At 43.0% G+C, this 27,015-nt stretch overlaps 1 protein-coding gene across 1 annotated transcript in view; it reads right to left on the bottom strand.

Annotated features, from left to right (window-relative positions):
* Window positions 1–27,015, bottom strand: part of LOC146775841 (Fc receptor-like protein 3) — a 726,410-nt gene that overhangs the window by 42,686 nt on the left and 656,709 nt on the right. Inside the window, exon 6 of the mRNA XM_085640004.1 lies at window positions 7,966–8,253. Within this exon, the coding sequence (XP_085496130.1) occupies window positions 7,966–8,253 (288 nt within the window). The remainder of the gene's footprint in view (window positions 1–7,965; window positions 8,254–27,015) is intronic.

Below are 27,015 nucleotides of genomic sequence, written 5' to 3' on the forward strand. Positions count from 1 at the left end.
CAGTCCGTGTCGTGGTCCGGGTGAAAGTCACAGAGTGTTCCGGGGCTCACTATGAGGTGTTTCCCAAGCCATGATGCATAGGTTATAACCAGGCAGGGACAGGCCATACGGCGGTGATGGCTGCTACTGCCTCCTTCCTCACACAGTAGTTCACATCCCCTTCTTACTACCCTGATACGGGTTCTGTGTCTGGTGTGTCCGGTGTGTGTGGCGGGGTGATGGCTGCATCACTGTGTGCCACTGACACATCAGACTGCGAAGGTGATGGGGCAGCATCACTGTGTGTCACAGACACATCAGGGGTCGGAGCTGTGTGTGTCACTGTTCCCCCTGCAGTCATCTGGGAACGGCTCAATGGCAGCAATGGCAAGATGAAGTACAGCAGGGCATTGAAGTCCCCATCTACTACTCGCTGATGTCCATCCGTGTCAGACATCCTTCCAGCCTGCATCTGCTCCATGGTCTCCATTGACCTCTGCATCTGTCCCAACTCTGTGCTGTCATGGCTGGTGCCTGTCTGCCCACACAGTTCTTGTGTACAATTCATGGCACCAGCGAGGTCAGCCAAGGTCTGTGGTGGAGCATGGTGCGGACAGGGGGTGTCCGTAAGGGACTGTACGTGGTCACTGATGGGACTCAGACACCCACATATGGCATTGAGTTTGGCTGCCATGAGCTCGAAACCCACCCGCAGCTGTTCAGCCAACTCCACCTGGGAAGACCACACACGCTGTATGTGCTCCATGTATTGGTCGGGTGGTCCTGGGAGAAAGCCGTGGTAGTGTGTGTTTCCTGCTGTGTGGTCTGTGCAGGTGGTGGGGTCCCCTCGAGGCAGCTGGCCTGCAATGCTCCTGGGGATGGGGTACGGAGGCTGTCCATTATCGGTTTGAGGGTGTCTTGACATATGTGCAGGGTGTCCTCTTCATCATCAATGGTGGTAAGTGTGGTGTGCTCTGCAGGAGGTGTTTGTCCCTCTGCAATGTAAAGGGGAGATGCAGGTTAACAGAGTTACACATGTATGTTGTAGATTTCCAGATGTGTACATTCAGACTGCATACCAATGTACATTGTGACTGTTTTGGGGGAGCTGGCTATTTGATGGCAGTCAGTGTGTTTTCCGAATACATGACGGATGTGTGGTAGTACCCGTTCATTATCATCCCACTGTGTCAGGCAATGCCAGATGTGAGTGGACAGTTAGTACGCACGAGCGGAACCTGTTGTGAGCCCTGTCCTGTGGTGTTGGTGTTGCACATTGTACCACATTGCCGTCGTTGCTGATATCCTGTGATTGCTATGTGTGTGTGTGCTGCATTGTGGGGGAGTTGCCCCTGCAGCTCTGATTTCATGTGGCCTTCTCCCTTTGAGGCAGAGTGCCTTTGAATTGTGTGCTTTTCAGGGCCTGATTTGCTTTTGACTTGGGTCATTTGTGCTCTCGGACAGATTTTGTGGCCTGGTTCATTGTTTGTCTGCTGCATGTATTGTGCGGCATGGGTTGTGGGTGCACAAGGACATGTCAGAGTGTGACCTGGTCCTTTATGGATGTGATCCGCACTGGGCTACCTCCATGTCGATTCGTGGGCCATGTCATTGTTTTTGGCTGCTGCCATGCTATCGGACATGCAGTGTTACTTGCATAGTCAGTGTGGGTCACAGAGCCGCTGCTTTGCTGGATGGAGCACATGTGCATGGTTTGGTTGTTATATTGTTGATGGGGGGGCCCTCTGTACACATTGTGGATGGGGGCCTACTTGGTGTTTCTATGGGTGCTGCAGTGTGCCAAGGCAATCAGGGACATGTTCCACGGTCATTGTGGGTGTGCAGTGTGCTACGCATACTTGTGCATGTGTGCCATTGTTCCCATCTCCCCCATCCCTGGTCGTTACTCACCCTGTTGCTGTTGGGTCAGGTCGTATCGTGCTGTGTCCAGGCCCCCCAATCCTGCCATCGTCTCCTCACTGCTGACTGTGGCCACCATTTGCTCCAGCTTATCCTCCAGTCACCGTTGCTGCCTCCCTGTTGGCAGCAAGCTTATATTTGGTCTGCCTTTTCAGATCATGCCAGCGCCTCTTGACCTCCTCCAGTGACTTCCTCGACACTCTGACTGCATTGACGTTGGTAACGATGGTCTGCCATATTTCGGTTTGGGTTGCCAGTGGAGGTGCCGAACAGTTGTTGTTGGTGTTCGGTCACCTCCGTGACGAGAATCCGGTCTTCCTGCGGACTGAATCCAGTCTTCCTCTTCCTCTTGTCCTTGCCCTTCCACGAACGTGGTGTTCCTGGCTGCTCCTCTGTGGGGCTTGTGGTGTTCGGCTTGTCCTCTGCACTCGGTCTGGGTGCATCCATGTTGCTACGCAGTTTGAATTGTTTTTTGGCTTTTTTTTTCTTGCTTTTATGGTGCTTTTTCCGGTCAGACGCGTGGGATTTGCAGGCCTGTGGCTGGTCTTCACTGATTTGTGTACCGCGATTGGTCTCATTGCATGATTTTTCGCGTTTCGCATTTTTGCGGCGTGGCGTTGATTTTGACGCTGACATTTGACGCGTTATCTGTTGGTGTCGCATGGTACCGCCGTGTTGGGAATTCCACGTTGACACGGGGTTATTTTCCCGCGATGGGCTGCGATATTGAAAGTTGCGTTACACTACTCTTGTGGTAGTTATCACACGTTCTTGTGAATATACCCCCAAGTCTTCATAAATGCTTCCTGAAACATGGTTGAGCCCAACCCGAACTTTAGGAGTTGGGGTGACCCCGATGATGAAGCATGTCACTACTAGAGTGAGAGAGGGTTATCTTAAGAAAAGTGTCTCTTTCCCTTCCCACCCACAAACGTGGATCAGCAAACAACTGGTGTACTGTTGATAAAAACCCCTTGTGGTTTTTCCCCCCTTCATTACTTGCTGCAGGAACCAGCCTGGTTCCAGACGGGATACTTTTCTGTAACATTATTGCCACAGTTCCCTCATCTATGTGGGCAGCACGACTAGATGCTTTAAGGAAAGAATACAGGAACTGTTACATGCCATTTGGAACAGGGACTGTAGATACCCCTTAGGACATACCACAACCTAATGCATGCGGACACAGAGGACCTTAAGATTACATGTCATGTTCTGGCAATGGTGAAGATGCCTCAACGGGGGGGGGGGGGGGACGGAGGTTCAGCATTGTTGCACAGACACGAAGCTAAGTGGCTGATCGGATTACATGCTTTTGATCAAGGTTTAAATGTTGATTGAGAATTGCACAATTTCTTGTACAGTAAAAGCCTTAGATGATACTGTTTAATTTTGTGTGATCCCTTGTCTTATCTTAGTGTCAGTGGTGCTATGATGACCATGATGTTTTTTGTATGTTACCCATATTGTGGTGATCATTTATAAGAAAGATCCACAATTCACTACTTTTTGCTTTAACATGGTGTTTGACAATCTTTAACCACACACTGTTTCATGTTTGGATTTGGGTCTATGCTGCAATCTACCTTTCCTTCCCAGCACACTATCTTTTCGGGATAATAGCTGAGACCCTTTTACTCCTTTGTCTACTTATAACGGCTTCTGTACATATTGAAAAAAAAACTTTCCCTGTACATGAATCTTCCAATATGGATATATGTTTTATGTACTACTATTGACCTGCTACTCTGGATCCTAGGAATAGTCTTTGTTATTTATACTGTGAACAAATAGCTCCTATAGCTTCGCCTAAGAAATAGATAGTGTAGATTTTCAGTGTATATTCTTGGCGAGCGTCCCCCCCCCCCCTTTCTCTGGTGCAAGTAAGCCTTGAGGAGATTGCCCTAATTACAGGTAGTACTGTTTCTTATCTTTGGGCCATATACATTCTACACAGTGTGCATTATATTTCTTATTTTTGTAGCCACTTACTGGAAGACCGTCCTAATTGGAGGGGGATCTTTATACTTGGCCTTTATCGACCTCAAAACCGCTTTCGACCTCGTCCCTCGGGTTAAATTGTGGCAGGTACTACATGAAATGGGGATACCACGATATCTTCTGGAGTTTATTAAAAGATTGCATGATGGTACATATGCAAGAATTAGATGGGGGACCGAAGGTCAACTGACTGACCGAATTCCTGTTCAGAGGGGGGTCCGCTAGGGATGTGTGATGGCTCCGACTTTGTTCTCCCTCTTTATTAATGGGGTGGCAGACCATTTGAGGGAGGACCCAGCGGATGCCCCCTCCCTGGCGGGGGAAAAAATACCCACCCTCCTCTTTGCAGATGACACACTTCTTATGTCCAAAACTCCGATGGGTCTCCAGAAACTGCTTGATAGGTTTAGTGCTTTCTGCGATAATCGTGGCCTTATTGTTAATACCACTAAGACCAAATTGATGGTACTAACCAGAAATAAAAAACATAAGAAAATTAATATCGCATTAAATGGCACCCCGCTGGAGGAAGTAGATGCCTTTGACTACCTAGGGGTCAGGATTAACTCCAAAATGAAATGGGACTCCCACATTGTTAAGATGTCTTAAAATTTTAAGAGAGTGACAGGAGCAATCCTTAGAGATCACCGTCTATCCTCTACTAAGCCTATTAGCCCCGCTTTAGTAGTATATGAGGGCAAGGCATTGTCTGCCGCTACCTACGGCTCTGAATTATGGGGATCTGAAAGAGTTGCTGATCTAGTTATAGCAGAACACAAATTTATGAGAGAGCTTGTGGGCCTTCCAGTCTCCACCCCTCTCAAACCATTATTTTATGATCTGGGACGTCATTCCATCAAAGATATTGTTGGGCTTCGCCCCCTATTATTTTGGGTTCGTCTTAGAAGGACCCCGGAACTTAGTAACTATGCCGCAGTCCTCGACGAACTCATCGCTTTAAATGGTTTTGGGGTGATTTCATGGCTGAAAAATCTAAGGGACTTGGCAATTAACTTAGGTCTAAAAGAAGAATGGCTCTCACAGCAGCCCCCGCAAAAAGATATCATCAAGAAACTATACTGGGCAAATATAGAAGCAGCGGAACTGAAAAACCCAAAGTTGGGCACCCTAACTGATATATTTTTGACTTGCAAGCCAAAACCAAAGTGGGAACCATTTCTTGATTTTATCTCTTCACCAAGGGATAGAGCTTTGTTCCTCAAAATGAGGCTAGGCACATTACCCCTAAACGTTTTCACAAGCAGCTGGAAAAATTCTAAACCCCATTATACAGCTTGCCCGGGATGTTCTAATCCAACTGAATCATTGGCCCACTTCCTGTTTGCCTGCAGGGCATATAGGGCGCCCAGAAAACGCTGGTTAAGTCCAGTATGTAGAAATCTGGGAACCAGGCAGTCGTCAGTGGCCCTTCGTATCCTAACAACGGATACCACATCCACGTTGGTAATTTGTGGGGTGGCTAAATATCTTGGGAAAGCATGGCAAATTCGAACTAAGCTTGTTGAACCAAGTATTCTCTAGGCTGCAATATTGTGTAACTGTACCACTATATGAAATAGCTCCTTTTTATTTGACATGTTTCTGCTTGTCTTCATTCCCCTAGTTCTCTGTGTTTTTTACTTATTGTGCTTTTATTCTTAGCTATTCACTTTTAAGAAAATTTTACGCAAATTTGTATATGTTTTTATTAATTTTTATGGTTCTACTTATGCTGCATTGTACCTACTTTTATGATACCTTGTTATCGAATAAAGTATATCAATCAAATTTCTTATGCACCAGTGGGGTCACAAGGGGGACCTTGTTTTATCAATGTACTGAGGGCAACTATTTTCATCTCTTATACTTTCGTCCTTTCAGTGTGCAAGTCTATACAAATTGTATTGAATAATATTTTTATTGACAACATGAGACATATCTAGGTTTGTTTGTAACTAGCATCGTATGTGTAGTACCAGCTAGTTAGTTGTACTATAGTGATGGCTATCTCTCTTCTGTGTTAGGCAGTATTCTGCAACATGGCAGCTACAGGCGACTGTTAAATTGAGGACTTTTGAACATGCGCCCTCTTTCCATGTTGATTACCTTATTATTTAGCCTGAGGGTAACTACCCTCATTTTGGACAACTACCCTCATTTTGGACAGTTCAGTCCTTTAATTGTGCAAGTCGATACAATGTGCACTGAATAATATTTTACTGACAACACAAGACATATTTAGGTTTGTTTGTAACTAGCATCTTATGTGCATTGTAATACTTCTGCTAGTCAGTTGTACTATAGTGATGTCTACTTCTCTCTTGTTTTAGGCAGTATTCTGCAATATGGCCGCTGTGGGTGACTGTTTAATTCAGAATTCATGCAACCTCTTTCTATGTCAATCACTAGTTAACAGCAAGCACAGTAGGAACAGGCATCTTTTGCGTTCTATGAACTACGGACGTGAAGCCTGACTTTCGGGGTAATCAACTTATCTTACTGTTTTAATATTTTTATTGTGCACTCTGTAAGGATATTTTATACAACAGAATTGTCTATGTTTGACTCAGCAGGATTTTGAGGTGAGCGGCTTTGGGGGATTATTTCTGCTTCCTGGTGAATTTGGATATGACACTAGTGGAACATTTTCAAGGATTCTTTGGACCATTACTGCCTTCAACAGGGTTTATTGGCGATCACCTCATAATGTCATGTTAGATAGCTATATGAGGCGACGGTACCCACGGTATGCTTGACTACCTGCCATGGACACCTAGGCTGTATTCTTCAGTGTAACTTGTTAATTCTTTTAACCTTTAACTTCTCTACTAACGTATGTTTGGTTGTTTGTTATTTTGGACTAGGTGCGAGTGTGAGTTACTTGATCTTGTGGAATTCCTTGATATTTATAATGCTGACTCAAGAGTAGTCACCCCTGAAGGCATTTCCTTTTCACTTTTAAGGCCCCCTCTTTTACTGTTTTACAAATGTATCCTTTGGATATATAAAGGCTACTATGACATTCAACCTAGGAGACCAATTTCCCACACGATGTAGACCATGTATTGAAATATAGAAATTTGTATAAGGAATATGGCACTTGGCGTGGGAGGGAGGAAAGCATGGGAGGTGGGATGCGATAAAGCACACAAGGAACCAGAGGAGAACAGGTGCTAAGGAAAAGAGGAAAAAGAGGAACAAAGAGAGAATGAAAAAACAGATACAAAGAGAAAGAGGGGAAAGTGAAAAAATAGGCACAAACAGGCACAAAGAGAGATATAGAGAGTGAAAAACAGCACAAAGAGCCACAAAAAGAGAGGGCGGAGAGTGGAAAACGGATACAAAGAGGTGCACAGAGAAAGACTGGGGAGTGAAAAAAACAGGCATGACGAGAGAGAGTGGAGAGTGAAAAAAACGGGCACAAGGACGAAGGCAAGAGAGTGAAAAGGACAGGGAGAATGGCACTGGAGTAAAGGGCTAAAGGAAGGAGCAGAGAGAGAAGGAGTACAAGAAACAGGCAGGGCTTCGAGACAGCAATGTCGGGTCCAAAAGAGCCTTAGACTAGTCGGATGACCAGTCCAGGTAAGTGGAAGCTGGGGCCGGGGCTTGCAACTTGCTATATCCTTAAAGAGCACTGTCTGCATGGCATCCTCTATCGCAATGTGTATAGTAAGACAGTGATGTTGTAAACCTTCATGCTGGTCTTAAGGGAAACCTTTACAGCACTGTGGGAGGTCAAACTATTACTTCGCTACTACTGGTGCTATTTAATTGTCACAATCATTGCAGACCACAATCAGTTATGATATACTATTGGTACTGATGCCTTGTATCAACATCACCAGCATGATGGCCAGAGTGGGCTGGTTAATCTGCAGCAGTAGTACATTTTTACCACCAGTAGAAATGATGTTATGACCATCGTCCTTCCAGAATCCTTCTCTTTTCCCGCTGGCACTGGTTCCATAAGCTAGAATGCCCTTGCACATCAGAAGTTGAATTTCATTTCATTAAGCATGCATGCTCTATCTAGTTGTGACTGACAGACTTCAAGTTCTGACTTACTTTTCACTGATAACTGGATTGGCTCACTTTCTACTGTCGCCCTGCTATTAGAAGCTCTGCAGTAAAATGTTCCCTCAAAATTTTCAGTTACAGATGGAACTGCATAATCCGCTTTTCTAGAATTGAGGGTCTGTTCATAAACACAGTTCCCTGTACGCAGCTTACACCAGGCAAAGGTCACTGGGCCTGTGCCTGCACCCACAGAGCATGTTAAGATCATCTTCTCCCCTTCTGTGAACTCTACCCTCGGCGGCAGGACTTTCAGAGCGATTTCAGCCACGGGTATTCCTAAAAAATTGGAAAGAAACAGGGAACAAAGAAGGAAGCCAAGATTAATACCTGGACACATGCCAAGTGTTAGCAAGAAATGTCAAAAGCAGCAGCCGCAGCATCATTAAAACAAGTATCAGGAATATTTTATGGGTAACCAAGCGCATAATAACTATCAATTTAACCTCATCAATATACTGCTTCCTGTTGTTTAGTCTATCAATAATAACACAATGGAATATCGATGACTCTAAGGTTGTACATTAGTATTTCAAGACCAACAATATCAATCTACAATATTGCTACCAACACATTGACCTACCACCACATTGTAATGTAATTATATACTTATGAATCTTAACTCGAGTTATGCTTGCACTGAGAGGCAAGTATACGAGGAGTCAAGTACAGTAATTATATACTTACATTAAAATCTAGTAGTATGTTATTGTTGTGGATGCAATAGTATCACCCTTGGATATATTGGAGAAGATACAGTGACCAACTAAAGATAATAACTCAAAGGCAAAAATCAGTGGCTGCACATCAATTATCAATGATTGTCGGGCAGGAATCTATGAATCTCCAATAGATGACAACTATAAATCTAAGCAATCATACAGGAATAAATTAAAACAGTGAAACGGAAAAGGTGTATGTCAAAAGGTGTTGAAAAATGATGGCTATGGGAATATTTAAAATCAATATATTCTACTGTCTAGGAGGAATTCAAGTTATCTAATCTTTTCTTAGACAAGAACCCATTTTTTATCTTGAAAATTGAACACTCGTGTCTCACACAGGCTGATTGTGCAGTTTTATGCACAATTCCAGAATGTATTCAATGAACTGTTAATTAAAATATTTCCAAATATATTGGGCAAAGGTTTAGCCACAGTTTATCGATTAAATATGGTAATACTTTTACCTCCCCGAAAACATAATCCTAGCTACACAAGTACATGCAGCAATAACCAAATTCAACATGAAAACAAGCAAACATTTCTTGGAGGGTGTGCAATGGTACTGGTTATACTTTTGTCAATACAAAATGTCCAATATAAATGTCTCTTGCCAACTGAACTATTCATTTATGCTAAAAGGTTGATTGATTGTGACAGATGGTTTGGTTTCAGGCCAGAAAGTTACATTGCATTCTTGCTGTATCCTCTCAGCAATCCATGCAGGGAAGATTGCTGCACCCATGGGTGTGAGTAGAAAACAGTATTCCATTTATATATTTATTTGCATATTTGTGCAAGGTGAATATTGCACACATAAATGCTGTACATGTGAGAGTAACATAAAGCAGAATAAATATAGACATGTGGCACAAAGGATCTGTATTGTGACTAGGAGACAGCATATTGTAAAACAATAGGCAAAAGTACAGTATAATTGTTATAGTCTGAATGCAGTAGTGAAATTAGTTATGCTTCCATTCAGATCGCATTAGGTATGTATTTTATCAAAACATTTTTGAATAAAAAATTATGTTTAAAATCATCGAAATCACTCTGTCAATTCTGCTCAAAATGCATTACAAACACCATTGTTGCAGTCGCACTGCACGTGTTCCGGTGTACTCTTGTAATATCAGAGTAGACTACCTTTACCCTAGAAAATATTTAAAGTAAACCACGTCTTAGTATTGCTGTTTCCTATGATGTGTTCCCATAAAGTCTGTCTTTGCTGTCTATTGTGGTCTGTGTGATTTCATTTTGTAATACTGTCATCAAAAAGCAAGGCCAATGGCTGTCGTAAAATAAGCTGAACAGTTGACTGGTTGTGTCAACTGGTGTTGCTTGAGATATTAAAGGAGAAAGGAGTCTATAAAGCCCACAGTTACATGCAGACAGACCATGTTATATATCAAAACCCAAAAGTAAACCTCTGTATAAATTTCAGAAGGGCATTGTGCTAGTTTTACTCACTAGGGTTCGTCACTGACTCAGTTTTCAGTTGTGTTATTTTTAGAGCTGTTGTCAAGCAAGATTCTGAAATGAAAACACGTTATGACTTTTGCGTTCACTTCTCATATTACAAATGTTTGATACGTTTTCTGGATTTTCTTTTCAGAACACAGCCGTTTAATAGGTTTTCTAGACCCCCAGGCACTAAGGACTTTGTCAACGTACCAACCCAGGCCGCTAGAAATCAACTTGCCCACTCACTATGGCAAGTCTGTTCACTCAGAAAATTAAGCGGCAATAAAGATGCCTTTAAACCTTGTTTTTATCTTATCACATTAGCTGTGTTTAGAGACAGAGGTCAGAAGTCAGTTTACTTTTAATTGCTTTTTCTTTCTCCAATATTATGTAAAGTGAACTGTCTGACTTGCTGTACAGAGAGTGTGAAATGAAAAGCTTTAGGTTGTTAGGTTTTTTCTAACACACAAGATTTAAATAACTAATAAGCAAACTGTACGATAATAAAAAAATGTATTGTAGTAATTATGAAACCCCATTTTTTGTAATTATGTGTGATGAAAAAAATATTTTAATAGGATGAAAAAAAATCAGAACACTATACTTGGTGATGTGCAAATGAGAAATATCATTGCTAAAACCCAATTTTCACTGATTGTTAATACACTTTATAGTGTTATCAGTAAAACCGCTTGTTAGTGGGAAGTTTTTGGCCATTTCAGTGGGAAATGTACTGCCTGTAAATGACTGTGCGCTACCACATCAACCTTTAGTAATATAGGACCATATGCACAAAATATTTTTTTTGGTGGCAAATGGCCCAATTCGCAGAATAGGGTCGTTTGCGACCACAAAAAAGGTTTTTAAAATGTACAAAGCCCAAATTGCAATTCAGTAACCTGGTATTGAATCGCAATTTGGGTTTGCGAATTAGTATTTGAAAGGGGCGTATTTATGGCGTCCCTTTCTAATACCGATTCACAGTGGTATGTATGAATGTTTTTGACCAATTTATGGTTGGAAAACATTCATATTTTACTGACACCTCAAGGGTTCAAGGGTAGTGGTAACCATTCGCAAATGGGAAGGGGTCCTTCTGGGCCCCCTTCCCCTTTGTGAATGGGGATATGAATATTTTTGAGAGCAGGCTGTGGACCCACAGGCCACTGCCTACTCTTCAAAAATGAAACTTAAAAGCTTCATTTTTTTCTTATTAAACACAGAATACAGGCTGCATTTTAAAAAAAAGATTGCTTTTAAAAAAAATCAAATCGCAGACATGGTGGTCTGCTGACCCGAGCAGGCCCAAACACTAACAGGCACATGCATCAAGCTAAGAAATAGCGAGTCCTTAATTGCGATTTTTAAGGAATCGCAAATAAGGATTCGGTATCTCCTATGCATGACGCAGATACCGAAAAATTACCGAATCGCAAAAAATCGCTAACCGCGGTAGCGAAAAACCAAAAAAAATCGCTAATCGTTGAAAACACACAAATTGGGATCTCGCAAATAGCGAGGTCGCTATTAGCGAGATCGCAATTAGCGAAAACGCTAATTGCGAGATCGCAATTTTACCGAGTCGCATTGGAAGCAGCCTGATGACCTCACAACCAGGAAGTAACTCTTCCCATGTTGCAGTCTGTGCCCATAGGAAGCCAGAGCAGGAAGCAGAGTGCCTGTGGAGAGCTGTGCAAAGGAAGACTTGGCATCCAGACTACTCCAAACACCAGAAATGGCCCACACATCAGCAGAGGAGGGGGCAGGGGCCAGAAAAAGAAAGATAAAATTCAGTGAGAGGGAACTCGAGTACCTCATTAAAGAGGTTGTAAAGAGCCATGACAAGCTCTTTGGGAAGCTCTCCCTAAAAGTCCCAGAGGCTGAGAAAAGACGCATCTGGCACAGGATCAAAACAAAAGTCAATGCTGTGGGTGTGACACACCGCAGCATTGAAGAGTTAAAAAAACGCTGGTGATCTGCGGAGCCGTGCCAAGGAGCGAATTGCACAGAGACTGAAGGAGGCAAAGAGCACTGGAGGAGGACCCTCGACAGTACCGGACAACACAGCCCTGGAGGACCTGGTGGAGGGCACAATCCTGCCAGAAGCTGCAGTGGGAGTGACGCAGATGGATACATCCGGCGCAGCCTGCAGTACACAAGGTAAGAGGCACTATAATATACCCATCAATGTAAATAATAATAGCACCCATACAGTAATAAGAAGGCAAGCAGCTGTAATCAACCCCAGCCCACAGTTCATATACAGCTACTAATGCATCATGAGATTCGTAGTCCCCTGAACCAATTAGTGAGTCACATTGCACTTTGTGTGGCCATTGTGCCAAAAAAGCTTTACAGACAGTGATTACAGACAGTGAGAACGTAAGAGCTGACAAAATCACCATGTTGCAAAACATTAGCCCAAACAAATATTAATCTTGCACTGTTTCACACCACAGGTGCTGAGGAAGGATATACTGATGAGAGCGAATGCAGGGAGAGCACACAGACCACTGCAGAGACTGCCGTTGCCATACCAGTCACACCTCCCAGCACATCCCAGGCACCCACACGACGCAGGGCTACAGTCCCTCCCCTTCAGCCAATGGAGAGCATTCCGGAACCTGAAAGGGCACCTGCACAGAGCCTGCCTAGTGTCAGGTCCACCACCACCACCACCACCACCCCGCAGACACCGGTCCAGATGACGCGAAGACGCAGGGCAAGGGGCCACATATCAGCAGAGGAGGCATCGACTCCAAATGTCTGGGGAGGTGTCGAGTTGCAGATGATGAGGGTGCAGCACCAGCAGGCACGACACATGGGAGCCATCAACCTGCAAATATCCAAATTAAACAAGAACTTCTCCACCATGGCAGATCGCGTGAGTGAACTCACTCAAGCAGTTGTGGAAGGCAACAGGCACACCAACGCCACATTGCACGAGCTCGTGCGTGTGATGCAGGAGGGACACAACACCGAGAGGAGGAGGCATCGACAATTCATGGCGCACCTGGCTGGATATACAAGATCCAACAATAAGTTGTGCAACGCTACTGCACTGCTGTCACGGAGGTCGGTGGCAATGCAGATTGACATGGGGCATTGTTGTGGGGACGTGGCCAGGGCCCTTGGCCAAGTTACCACTGCTGTTGAACAGCTCCAGGCTGGTGCAGGTGGCCTCAGCAATGCCATTGGAGATGAGGGGAGTGAGGGGGCATCCAGCCTGAGCAGCATGTCTGCGCCAGTCAGCACTGGCAGGAGGTGTAGTACACGTCGTTCGACACCTACAATTGCACCAATGAGTGGGGATGCCGATGCAGGCGAAAGACGCCTCGGTGTGTGTGGGAGGAAGCGCTGAGCACACACATCCCTCCGGACAATTAGCCATGGTGGCGTAACCATGGTCAGGACATACAGAGGGACTGGTAATGAAGTCCGAATCCTTATTTTGAATAGTGCCTTGATACATGCCGTGAATGTAACCTTAGGCTACGTGTATGTTTAGACACACAACAGTCCATGTTCACGTGCAAATAAAAACTTTGCATGTAAAGAATGATAGTTTCTGTCTCATGATTACGTACCTTTGAAGTGATGTTGGGTGATGTGTGCATGTTTCCACTGCCCCTCCGCTGAGCTTGCAGGATGCGGGTGTCGTGGGTGTACAGGGGGCTGGTTGTCCGCAGTGCCGTAGGCATCTATGGGTATGCGTCTCGTGGTAGCTATGTTGTGCTACATTGCACATGCTGCCACTATCCTACAGCAGGTCACCGGCTGGTACTGCATCGCACCACCAGGTCTGTGCAGGATGTGGAGGCGACTCTTGAGCTATTCAAAGCCTGACTATTGAAGCGGAATCAGAGGACTGGATCACACATGACGAAGCAGTTTTCCTTAACAAAAGAGATCCCCGTATCCCGTATTTTTACTGTCTCCCCAAGATTCACATGGGCACCATCCCGCCCCCTAGATGTCCTATCGTATCAGGTATTGACTCTTTACTTGAACCTTTGAGCCAATTCTGTGACTTTTTTCTATGACCCTTGGTGACCAGCACCCCCACCTTCTTGAGAGATACTACAGCGGTTCTGAACCTGATACAACAATTCGAATCACCGGAGTCAATTGACCTGCTCGTCACTTTAGACGTAGAAGCCCTGTACACGAACATACCCAGAACGCCACTCTCACAGTCCTGGAACGAGCTCTGCAGAGCCTCGATCCCTGGCCTTACATCACCCCCATATCCATCATCTGCGATTGTGCCACCATTGCCTTGAAAGAGAACTTCTTTGCCTTTGACACTAAACTATATCACCAGATACAAGGTACTAGTATGGGGAGTACCTTCGCGCCGAGTCTGGCCTGTCTGTATATGGCCAACTTCGAAGAGGAACACATCAGTAAACCAACCAACCCTTATCAGAACAATATCCTACTATGGCGATGTTATGTTGATGACATCCTCATTTTCTGGAAAGGAGGCGAAGAAGATTGCTCGTCCTTTTTAAACTGGATAAATATCATCAATCCTTTCCTAAAAATCTCAGGCACGATATCACGACAAACAATCCCTTTTCTAGACCTTCTCATCTCCCTCGAAGGAGGCACGTTGATGACTACTAATTACAAAAAAACAACGGATAGGAATAGTCTCCTTCTCTACCAGAGTCACCATCCCAAAGCACTAAGGGATAACTTTCCTGTTGGACAATTTTTACGTTTGAGAAGGAACTGTAACACACTCAGTGAGTTTGAAACCCAAGCAGATGCCCTCAAGAAGAACCTGTCTGAGAGACAGTATCCCAACAAGATTATCAAACTGGCTCATAAAAGGGCTAGGAACAATCATCAAGACGCACTGCTAGAACCAAAAACCAAATCCGTCACTAACACTCTCACATGTGTAACTTCCTTCACCCCCAATTCTAACAAAATTCAGAAAATAGTAAAAAAACATTGGAAGATACTGAATACGGGCACCTTCGACCCAGGCCCTCTTCCTTTGTTTGCGTTCAAACGTACACAAAATCTAAAAGATATCCTGGTACACACCCGTCTCAAAAACATCATCAGACCACAACCGACATTATGGGCACTACCCTCAGTAACGGGTCATTTCCCATGTGGCTCATGCACTGCTTGTCCACAAACCACAGTATCAAAGGAACTTGATTTGGGACTCACGAGGCCTTGGCAGCAAAAACGCCATACCAACTGCAACTCAAAGAACTGTATTTACCTGATCACATGCCCCTGCAGACACAAATATAAAGGAATGACAGCGAGATCAGTTAAAATCCGCATTGGAGAACACAAAAGCATGATTCGTTGCAAAAAAACGACGACCCGTTTACAAACGCACTTTCTGGAGAATAATCACCCACCAGAGAGTCTTCAATGGACCATTATAGAACAGAATCCATTATGGACACCCACAGCCCTGTTCAAGACCGAACAACGCTGGGTCTTCAGACTAAAAAGTAACATCCATGGTCTGAACGACGATATACCATGGAATGATCTTGTATCCTAAACGCAATTTCCACTCTGTTTTAAGAATGCCAGTCCGAGTTATCAATTACTGCACAGCTATGAATCATACACACATACTCTACCCTAACCCATATATTGGGATAGAACCCTAGAGATTTCAAAAGGTGCAAATGGTAACATATGCCCACAAAAGGGGTCCGTACACTGTGATCCCATAGGAGTTTTCAGAATAGCTCTGGGATAAACTTACAACATCACTGTTTGTTCCCCCTGAGCACATTGGGCCACAGCTTCCTTTATTTTTCTTTATACCACTACCATACCGGTCTACCAAACGGCCCATAGCCTCTGATCATTTCCATACTTGACCAATATACGCACACGTCAGTTAAGAGAAGACCGTTATTTTTCCATATCTATGAGCGGTCACAAAAACATTTTATATTTTTCTACATTTCTTTCGATCACCGTTCTCGCCCTTTCTCTCTCCCGGCACTTGAGTTTCATTGTCTCTATCCCATTCCAAGATGGCCGCCACACAACCCGGGCGGCCACCGTACCTGATCTCACTGTTCCCGCCCCGCCCTTCACCTCCGGGATTTGGAATGATCAGGATCGGCTCGTTAAATACCGCTCTCCTCCCGCTTGCACTTCACCGGCGACCCTGGAGGAAGAACAGGTTTCCCGACTGCGCTAAAAGGGGTACACGTAAGTTTTGTCATCCCGCTGCAGCCAACTAAGGTAACTCACCATAACCGCGGCCCCCCTTGGGCTTATACTAATTGTTTTCTGTTCCTCTTATTTTTTATTTTTTCCTTTCGATTTGCCTCTGTGTACATGGTGCACTTTTGCTTTCCAATGCAGTTGACCCCTTACACCAGACGGTCGACGCCGGCACAGCCTTCTCAAACAAAGAGGGGGCATGATTATTTTCTTTTCATCCTGACTTATAGATTACACTACTTCTCTCAATATCACCTCTAGTGCAAGGAGTGACGCATACTCCTAGATGTCTTGATCACAACGAGGCCAATTACAATGCATCTCACTTCTTTTAGGTTCTACACCACTGTGTTAATTGATTGTACCGAGTAACAATGGACACGCAATATACATGCTTTTCCTGCAGTTTTTTTCTCCAACACTAGCCAGTGTCTTGGTTTTATCTAATCAACACGCCATCCCCGGGAGTTGACCACGTGGCATTTTGTTGACAATTTTAAATTATATAGAAGGTTATGAACGCTATCATCATTGTTTATATCCCACCCCCTGAGTTCTTTTGACCCTCCTGTTTATCCTTACTATGACCACCCGGTAAGCTAATCACCATCAGATCCTGACCTGCATCCTTCTCCCCTGCATGCTCATGTCCCTATAATACTTGGATTGACACATGCTGTGAATGATGCTACACCTTTTGTCAAATGACCAATATCATGGTATGTTCTTTTTTGTTTTGTCCTTTTCTCTCCCCCCTTCTCTCTCCCTGTCTCTACCAGGTTTCGAGTATGGGACACGAATAAGACGTGCCCAATTATTAGTATCTACGACGCATCTGTCATCTGTCTTGTGGTAACAAGGGACTATAGGGTGTCTTCCTCCCTGATTCTCCTCTCTTTCCTCGCTTGTACTAAGGTCCTGATGAAGCGCTAAGGGATCCATTAGGGACCACGGGAAGCGCGAAACATGTCGACCACCCACTATTCACTCACTATCTCACTTTAGATCCACACACGGGTTGAGAGCAGCGGGAGCTTAATTCTACCCCCCTACTCATTCAAGCGCTATCTGCGCCTCTATCCCCGATCTATTTTTAACCTGACCCTGAGGACTCATTAATAAAACTACAAGGGTACCAACGGGTCATTTTATTTCACCACCTCCCACCCAACCCACACACCCACATGCACAACTGCGGCGCCTCCTAAAAAGATCTCCAACAGAGCGCCCTCAAAGAGGGCACGTGAGGGACTGCAGCGCCACCCCCACGAGGAGCTTTGCCCAATGATGATGCCCTGCACCCGCAAGGATGTGTGAGGGCACAACTATCACCCACACAGGAGTACCATTACCTTACTGTACACATACTCTACTACCTGTCTTTTGAGACACCCACCCCCAGAAGCAGATCCGACCTGGACTGCCAGACCTCACACTGTCCCTTCTCTTTAGGAACTGATACCACTCTTTGTGTTTGTGCTTAGGCTTTGGAGCATCGGTACAGGACCTCTCCTGAAAAATTGCTCCTAGTCCCCCGCTTATATTGTGATTATAGACCCGAGCAGGCCACCATTATAGACCCTGTGATGGCTTCAATTATCAATGATTGTTACCTACCACATTAACATTCATGAGTTAGGTGTACCATAACCTGATTAGCAATCACTATTTCCAACTTATTGGTTTTTGCCCCTTAGAAATGATGATTTTCTAATTGCAAATAGCAAAGAATAGCAATTAGGAAATCGCTATTCCTAAATTCTCTACTTATGACACCATATTTAAAAGTGAGTTTTTAAACATGAACTAAGAAACACTCCTGCCCCTGTTCTGATGCAATGCGATTAGCGAACTGAGAGGCAAGTCAGAGATCATGTGTACCCCATATGTGGGCTAGATTCGTATTAAACATGGAGCAAATGTTTTGTCTATTTAATTATACAAAAGATGTCTTTATTTTTTGTTCAGCAGAAATGCTGAGCTCACATATTTGAAGGTGCTCTCAAATGTGATAATGAAGAAATAGGCATCTCTATAAAATAAAATATTTGCCTGGAAACACTGAACTGGAGACGAGTTTACTGGGAGAAACAGCCTTTACAATGACGTCTCAACCCTGCATGCCATTACCATTCAAGCTTTACAACGCATGCGTCTTTACCACTCATGCCTTTACCACGCAATATTTTACAACAGATATGGCTTTACCATGCATGTTATGCATGCCTTTACAGTGAAAATTTAAATATTTCACAGGTAAGTGTATTTTTCATAATATATATATATATATATTATCTACTGGCGGTCGCCAGTAGATAGTTATAGTTAGGACCGTGTTTCCATAGGAAATCCGCAACATTCTATTTGGAATAACTTTGGCGCCGGTTGACGAATCCTCGCGAATTTTTCAAAACTAATGGGGCGCTCCGCTCCGCTCCTACCCTGAAAGTCTCGGGGGGATTCGTCAAGCGGGGGCTGAGAAAAAAGGGGGTCCCAAAACGCGTTTTCCCCATGCATTTTCCCATAGGACCTTTAGTCCGAGCTACAGCCCGAACGGCTGAACAGAATTACTTGAAATTGAGCAGAGAGGTAGTCCTCAGGTCAGGGATGTGCCTTTTGCAGGTCTGGTGTAAATCTGTTCAGTAGGTCCTGAGAAAATAGCATTTAAATCAATATATATATCTGTAAGCGCGCTCCGTGTGCTTACGGTAAGCTTACCGTACGCGTACGGTGCCGTGCGCGAGCTCAATTCTGATTGGTGGTTACATGACTGTAAACATTCGAATCGGTCGAAATCAGAAAGTATCGGCCGCCATTTTCTGTCTCTCGCACTGAAAAACAAAGGTTGATAACATGAAAAGGAGGCAACGAAGAGAGTTGCAGACCCCCTAGCGTTCGTCAGGGGGTTCACGAAGGACCAAAAAGTATGAAAAATAAATTTAATAATTTAAAAAAAAAATCGCGGAGTGCGCGTACGGTAAGCTTACCGTACGTGTACGGTAAAAAAAAATTAAAAAAAAAAAAGAATTAACAATCACATTTAATATATAAATCTAAGGACCCCAAGGGAGAAAAAAACCATTGATATTTTGTAAAAAATGGCGAGGCATGCACGGTACGAAATGCGCAACGTGGGCACGCGCACCGTGCGCGCAAAAATTAAAAATAAATACATAACTTAGCATTTAAAAAAACGTACAAATTCACTGAAAAAACCATAGGTTTCACACACGTTATAGTTAGGAATTAGCATTTAAAAAACCTTGCAAATTCACTTAAAAAACCATAGGTTTCACACAAGTTATAGTTAGCTGTACATTTCACTCGTAAAAAACCAATGAAATTCCACGTTATAGTTAGATCAGGTAACTATAACTTGCGCGACCGCAATGCACAATGTGTCATTTCAGATGTCATCATTGATGTCATGAGTGATGTCACTGACCATGTCATAAGTGATCTAATATGTGACGTCATCAGCAGTGCATTGCGGGGGCGCAAGTTATAGTTACCTGATCTAACTATAACGTGGAATTTCATTGGTTTTTTACGAGTGAAATGTACAGCTAACTATAACTTGTGTGAAACCTATGGTTTTTTAAGTGAATATATATATATATATATATATATATATATATATATATATATATATATATATATATATATATATATATATATATATATATATAGTCACACAAAAACAAAGGTTACAGTGACATTATAGTTAGGAAATAGAATTTTAAAGATCTTAGAAACTCACTGAAAAAAACAAAGGTTACACGGACATTATAGTTAAGAAATAGAATTTTAAAATCTTAGAAATTCACTGAAAAAAGCAAAGGATATAGTTAGGCTCATATTTCACTCATACAAAGCCAGTGAAATTCAGCAGTCATAGTTACCTGCATTTATAGCAGTTATAGTTGCCTGAGCTAACTATAACTTATGCCCCTGCAATGCACTGCTTATGACCTCACATTTTACATCACTCATCACATGGTCAGTGACATTACATATGATAACAATCATGACATCTCAAATGACAGTGAATATAAGACTTAACACTTCCATTTAAATTTACCTCATTTAAAAAAGTACCTCACTCCTTTAGTGGCCATATTTGTCTGCAGTAAATGAGGCCAAAAATTAACAGAGTGAGTTGAGCACATGCCAAGATTAGGTCTATGACTCCTTCCTTGCATGAACAAAGACTTGAAAATAATGCAAATAGTAACACAAGTAATACAAACATATGGAATCTTTTAAAAAGTCCCAACTCACACAACCACTCACAGACCCACACAGGCACTCACAGACCCACACATACACTCACAGACCCGCTAAGACACACACCTACTCGCAGACCCACTAAGACACTCACAGACCCACTAAACCCCTCACACAGCCACTCACACACCTACTTACCTACTTACACAGCCACACAGCCACCCATATAGTCACTCACACACCCACACAGCCACTCACACACCGTCAGTGTTACACTCATAGAAATTGCAATGGCATATGTTTGTGTTAAATGTGTTGTTTTAGTATTAAATGTGGGCAAAATAAGCGGCAGACCCGTTATTTGTCCTAGAATATGCAACAGGTATGAGGATCTAGACTTGGTGCATTGCATTTGTAGAAAAATTACATGAGGTATCTTACCTTAATTTTAAAATTTTTAGTTTTAAAATATATAATAAAATGAATGTCTGAATATAATATATTTATAAACTTGCAAAAATGCATATTAGTAAATTGAACTTATGGGCCAAATTGTAATACAATTTATATTTTTTTTAAACTTGTGAAATTCACTAGAATAACCAAAGGTTACAGGGATGTTATAGTTAGAAAATGGCATTAAAACACCATAGAAATACACTAAAAAAACAATATTTACAGGGACGTTATAGATACACTCAGGTTTCACATAGACAAAACCATAGAAATTCAGCGGTTATGGTCACCTAAGCTAACAATAACTAACACCCCTGCAATGTACTGCTTATGACCTCACATATTACATGACTCATGACATGGTCAGTGACATCACGGATGACATAAAAAATGACATCACTGCTGACATCATCCAGTGAGTGAAAGTGTTTCGTAAATGTTTCTGATATTTGAAGTTATATACTAAGCTGCTACATAAGTTAAATTACTATTTTTTCTGTACTACTAATGAGTGATCCTATTTCTGACATATGTGAGTCACTGTGTGACTGTGTGCATCCGTGTGTTGGTGGGTGTCTAAGTGGCTGTATGGGTGTGTGAGTGTCTGTATGAACCTGTCAATGGGTGTGTGAATGAGTGTATGGGTCTGTGAGTGGTTGTGTGAGTGGTTGTGTGATTGTCTGTGTTGGTGTGTGAGTGACTGTATGGGATTGTGAGTTGGTGTGTCAACATCAGGGAGAGCAAAGGGCAGTTTGGTGATCTTTGCGACATTAGAATTCTGTGGATATGTTAAAAATTTAATGGGACTTGCATTTATTTCAGGCCCTCAAAATGTTTGTTCCAGGATCAACACCAATTGTTTTGATTAATTTTTATAATGCAAAGTCAACGTCAAGCAGGTCATTCAATCTCCATTGCCTATGTTCGCCCATCAATTCTTTGAATAGGCAGGGCTTGGGACGAGAGAAGCTTATACTGGTAGGTGATTTTATTTTGTCACTCATGTGCTACCCAGTTAGATCCTGGTAATCTGAGTTTGAGATGGATGATTGAGGAGGGTCTCCATATGGCTCATACACCTGATGGCAGTACTCTTAATCCTGTTTTACAAATTAATAATTTGGTCATTGTCCTAGAAAAGGCGGTAAACACAACGAACCCCCACATTACGTCAACATCCAAAGGGAGGGGTTGTGCATCAATTATAGATTTTATATAGATTTTATGTTTGTTTATGTGTGTTTATCTCAAGTTGTAATATAATGCACAGCCCCTTCAGTGATCATAATCAGGGCCAATTCAATACCAGCGATACAAGATGTGCCCATCATCATAGCTGAAGGGAGAAGCCTAAAATGGTCTCTTGTGGACCCCAAGGCATTTAACTTGTCGCTCTTTAGTGAGTGCCAGAAGGAGATCTCCACTTAGCTGGACATGGGTGTCTCCGATTAGGAGATTTTAAATGCATTCACAGGGATTGCACAGAAGTTCTCAGCCTTGCTTACGGTTCCAGCAACTGATTCTAACTCTCACCACCATAGATGGTTTGACCAAGCCTGCTTGAAGTGTCTTTGCCTCCTGAAAGTCACTCTCAAACAGTCCCCTAGGCATAAGGAGCTTGTTGTGAAATGTTGGAAAGACCTTAAGATGGCTCTTACTAATCGTATACAGATGTTATGTAAAGCTGCTAGGTAGGACTTAGCCCAGGCATTCAAATTGAAAGATAGCATTCTCTTCTGGAGGGTGATTAACAAGCCTGGTGTTCCTGAGCCATCAGGTCCTGCTTTGTGCCATCATATCTTAGAACAGCAGTGGGTGGTTCACTTTAAGGGCGTATATAATGTAGGCCTCCAAGACGGTATGGCAGAACAAACATGCTTCACGCTGGGGAGAGCTAACCTGGTCTTTAGCTTGGATAAAGTTTATCAAAGTATCCTGGTCTTATACTGAAATAAAAGCTCAAGGCCTGACGGTATAACCCCGATCTATTTCGAAATAATATTGATGTTTGGGGTCTTGTCTTAACCTTGGTATTAAATGGTTCAATAAGGGAGGGGGCTCCTCTTTCATGATCATCTGTCATCATTGTTCCTATTTTTAAAAAGTGGGACAAGAATAATCCATAGTGCTATCATTCAATATCGCTCATAGATGCTGTTGTTAAAGTGCTGGGGTCGATTTTATTAAACAGGCTCTTATCGTGGGCTGACGCAAACAACATATTGTTTGAGCTCCAATATGGTTTTCGGCTGGGCAGGTCGACCATTGATCAGTGTGTCAGCCTATACCTACTTATAAACAAATACACTGTTGTTCAGTCCGGCTCATTGCATTTACCATTTATGGAGCTCACGTCGGCATTCAACTGGGTAAATAAGCTCTGGGATCTGCTGCTATCGATGGGGGTGGACCCAGAAACTGTTCCTCGTCTCTCGAATCTCCACACCAGCACCTCAGCTGCGGTAAGGTACTCTCACGGATGGGAGCTCAAGGAGTCTTTTGTCACTAGTAGTGGTGTTTGCCAGGTGTGCATACACACACCTTTTTTTTTCTGTTCACCCTTTATATTAATGGGTAGGAACAAGCTTTGGTGTCAGCGCAGGTGGATTGCCCAAGGGTAGGTAAAAGACCACATCCGGTTTTGTTATATGCCGACAATGCGGTGCTTATCGCACTCAGGCGGTGGATCTGCAGTTCTTGTTGGGCAGTTTTACCACTTATATGGATGGTTTGGGGCAGGCCATTAATTTTCTAAGTCATATGTTTTAGTAACTGATCCTCGGTCCACACACTCTCAAACCTTCAGGGTTGGGTAACACATTCTAGCCAAAGGCCCAGCTTTTCCTTACCTGGAGGTATTATGTGATGCCAGGTTGAACTGGAACCCCCTTCTGGAGGGCAAGATCTGTGATTTGACAAAGACCCCAGGTGTAGCTTTGTCCGAAGACTGAGCTCATGGCCACCGACTACCCTAATTAAACTTTATCAGTGTAAGTGAATCTCCAAGGTGACATATGAAGGTGAAGTCTGGGGCCACAGGCAGGTGGACAGGATTCAAATATCAGAAAACACCTTTTTGAAGCTGATCTTGTGGCTGCCTCTAAGCACGCAAGCATTCTCGGTGCACAAGAGGTTGGGTCTCAGATACATTAGTGATCTTATAGCTCTTAGGCCGCTGCTCTGTTGGGTTAAGATATGGACTGGTGAAGGCTTGCAGCTTAATAGGTCTATTTTGTTCCACTGTTTATCTCTAGACCACATGCATAACATCCCCTGCCTAGCATTTGTAAAGGATACTTTAAGTAGTCTAGGGAGGGTGGACATGTTTCATAATCATCATTTGTTGTGATCTGTGGAGAAAAAGCGGGTAATGGATTTATTTTTTGCACATGCCTCCATGAAACGTGAACAGCGGGGACTGGGAAAACCCATGGTCCGAGGGCATTTATTACTAAAAACAGTGCAGGGCATGGAAACCTATCTCTTCCAGTTATCTAACAATGGAGACAGATTTGTGGTATCTCGATTTAGGTTTAACTTGTTACATCACCTGTTATCCTCTCCGAGTGGCTGGGCCACTCCTGGCTCATTAGGATACCCTTAATTTTGTATTGTTGTGTAAATATTTCAGTGTTCCTAGGAAGCGCTTTCCATTACCAATTCTGAAAGCCATGGTGTTTTCCCAAGCCTGCCTGGCACTTATGGTTTACAACTATTACCTAATGCATATGTTCTTGCTACGGTCTCAGGTGTTTTGTGTAAGATCTGCTCCAGGCTCGATCAATGGGATTTGGGTCTCAAAGCTGTATTTTTCAACTGTACATTAATGTTTTTCAATTTTACATTATTTTTAATGCTGATAAATGAATGTATTTATGGTCTTATGTAGCTTTATGATTGTAATTGCAACTGAATAAAGATTGTATGATGATGATGAGTGGGTGAGTAGGTGGTTGTGTGGGTGTATGAATGAGTGTGAGTGGTAGTGTGGGTGAGTGGGTGTGTGAGTGGCTGTGTGGGTGTGTGAGTGGTAGTGAGAGTGATTGTGCATGTGTGTGAGTGGGGCTGTGTGTGGTTCTATGGATTTGTAGGTGGGATTTGTAGGTGGGTTTAGTGGGTGTGTGATTGGTGTATGAGTGGGTAACAGTACCTCAGTATACTCATTCCATATCCCTAGTGCGATAGACTATTCTGCTTAATAAACTGTTCAAAAACAGCAGACAGTAATTTTCCTACCGCACAGCAAAACAATATTTTGTCACATCTTGGAATTAATTAAATCCTTTGTACGGCGGACCTGTGAAATTCTAAAGGCAGGTAACAGCACGTTTCTTCTACTAACATTAAAACAAGAGCAGGGTATGAGTAAGTACAAAAAGAATAATGGTACACTTTGACAGAAGGGACACTTAACTATGTCTGACTCCGTCTTTCTAGCCAGCTTCCATCATATAAAAGCTGGTACCTGCCCCAGTCTAACCTTCAAGGCCCACCTCCTTATACAGGCACTTTTTATATCACTCAGGTAAGGCTGAATATGCCCCCCCATACCATGACTCTTGTAAATGACACAAGTTATCTCTCTTTCACACATCTTCTAAATCACTCCTCCTGGAGCCCTGTTTTACTAAAAGCTTTAATTTTTGTTTTTGTTGTACCACAAACAACCCTTGAAATTCAACCCCTACTACAACATCTACGGATACCTTAATATCTAGGTAGTTAGCTACCCACATATCGGCATACTTCTCCTGCCAACAAGATTTTATAATTTGCTTCAAGGAACCCTCGTTGGCTCTGAAGAAACCAAGTCAGTAGCTAATTAGCCATTGTTGGTACTTAAATAGTACACACGTGAGGCCCAATTCTAGCCTGAGGGCACTATTTACAGTTCCTCTGGGTAGGCCAAGCCATTTCTTCCTAACATTCATTTCTATGGTTTGCACCTTCCTCACGTATTTTAAGGCAGCACCTCACACCCATACAGCAACAGACTAACAATTTTAGCATTGTATGTCTCTCTAAGCACTTCAGTGGACTTATGGCCCAATATGGAGTTTATTCTATTTAAAGTACCTATAATGGCCTTAACCCATCGCTTCTGGATATGTGGCGTAAATTTAGGATTATATCTAAAAATAAAAGCCACGCCAAGACAGCAATATTCCTTTACCTCTTCTACTGGGATGCCATTTAGCCACCACTTAGACCTTTTCTTCTGTGACCATTACTTTAGTCATAGCCGTATTTATTTTCAAATAATTGGACTTGAAATACTCAGCAAAAGCAACTAACTGCATCCGCAGGTTGAACGTCGTAAGATACACCAAGACCATATAATTGGCATAAAACATTACTGGAATACCATCATTCCCAAGTTTCGGCAGAAATGATAGAACTAAATGTAATCCTGCCATAGCGTCTGCAATATATATGGCGCGAAGAAGCGGGGACATCATACACCCCTGCCTCAATCGTTTGGGGTATCAAATTTTCTGGTCAATGCTCCATTAAACCCCAAATTCAATCCTTGTTCATGAGCCTTTATGTAGTTGGATAATCAATTTTAATAAGCCTGGTGGGCACTCCCATTTCCTCATCTTCTCCCAAAGTAATGGTCTATTTATAGTGTAGAACGCTGTTGACAAATCAATGTATTACACATACAAAGGTTGATTTTTCTTGAGGCATATTTTTCAACCAAAAGATTTAGAATGAGACAGTCATCTGTTGTTGAATAGCCTTTATGAAGACTCATTTGAACCCTAGGGAGGATATTAGCATTGCTTACCCAGTCTTCTAGAAACCCCAAGAGATGTTTTGTATAGGGGGATGGTTAGCAATGTGATCATGCGGTAATAAGACAGTAGGTCCCGCTTGCCCTTATACAGTAGCACCCTAGTACTGCCTTTCCAGATTCCTGGAATCGCCTGGCCACTTATTATTG

This window comes from Triturus cristatus, chromosome 12, assembly GCF_964204655.1.
Source record: "Triturus cristatus chromosome 12, aTriCri1.1, whole genome shotgun sequence".
Lineage (NCBI taxonomy): Eukaryota > Metazoa > Chordata > Amphibia > Caudata > Salamandridae > Triturus > Triturus cristatus.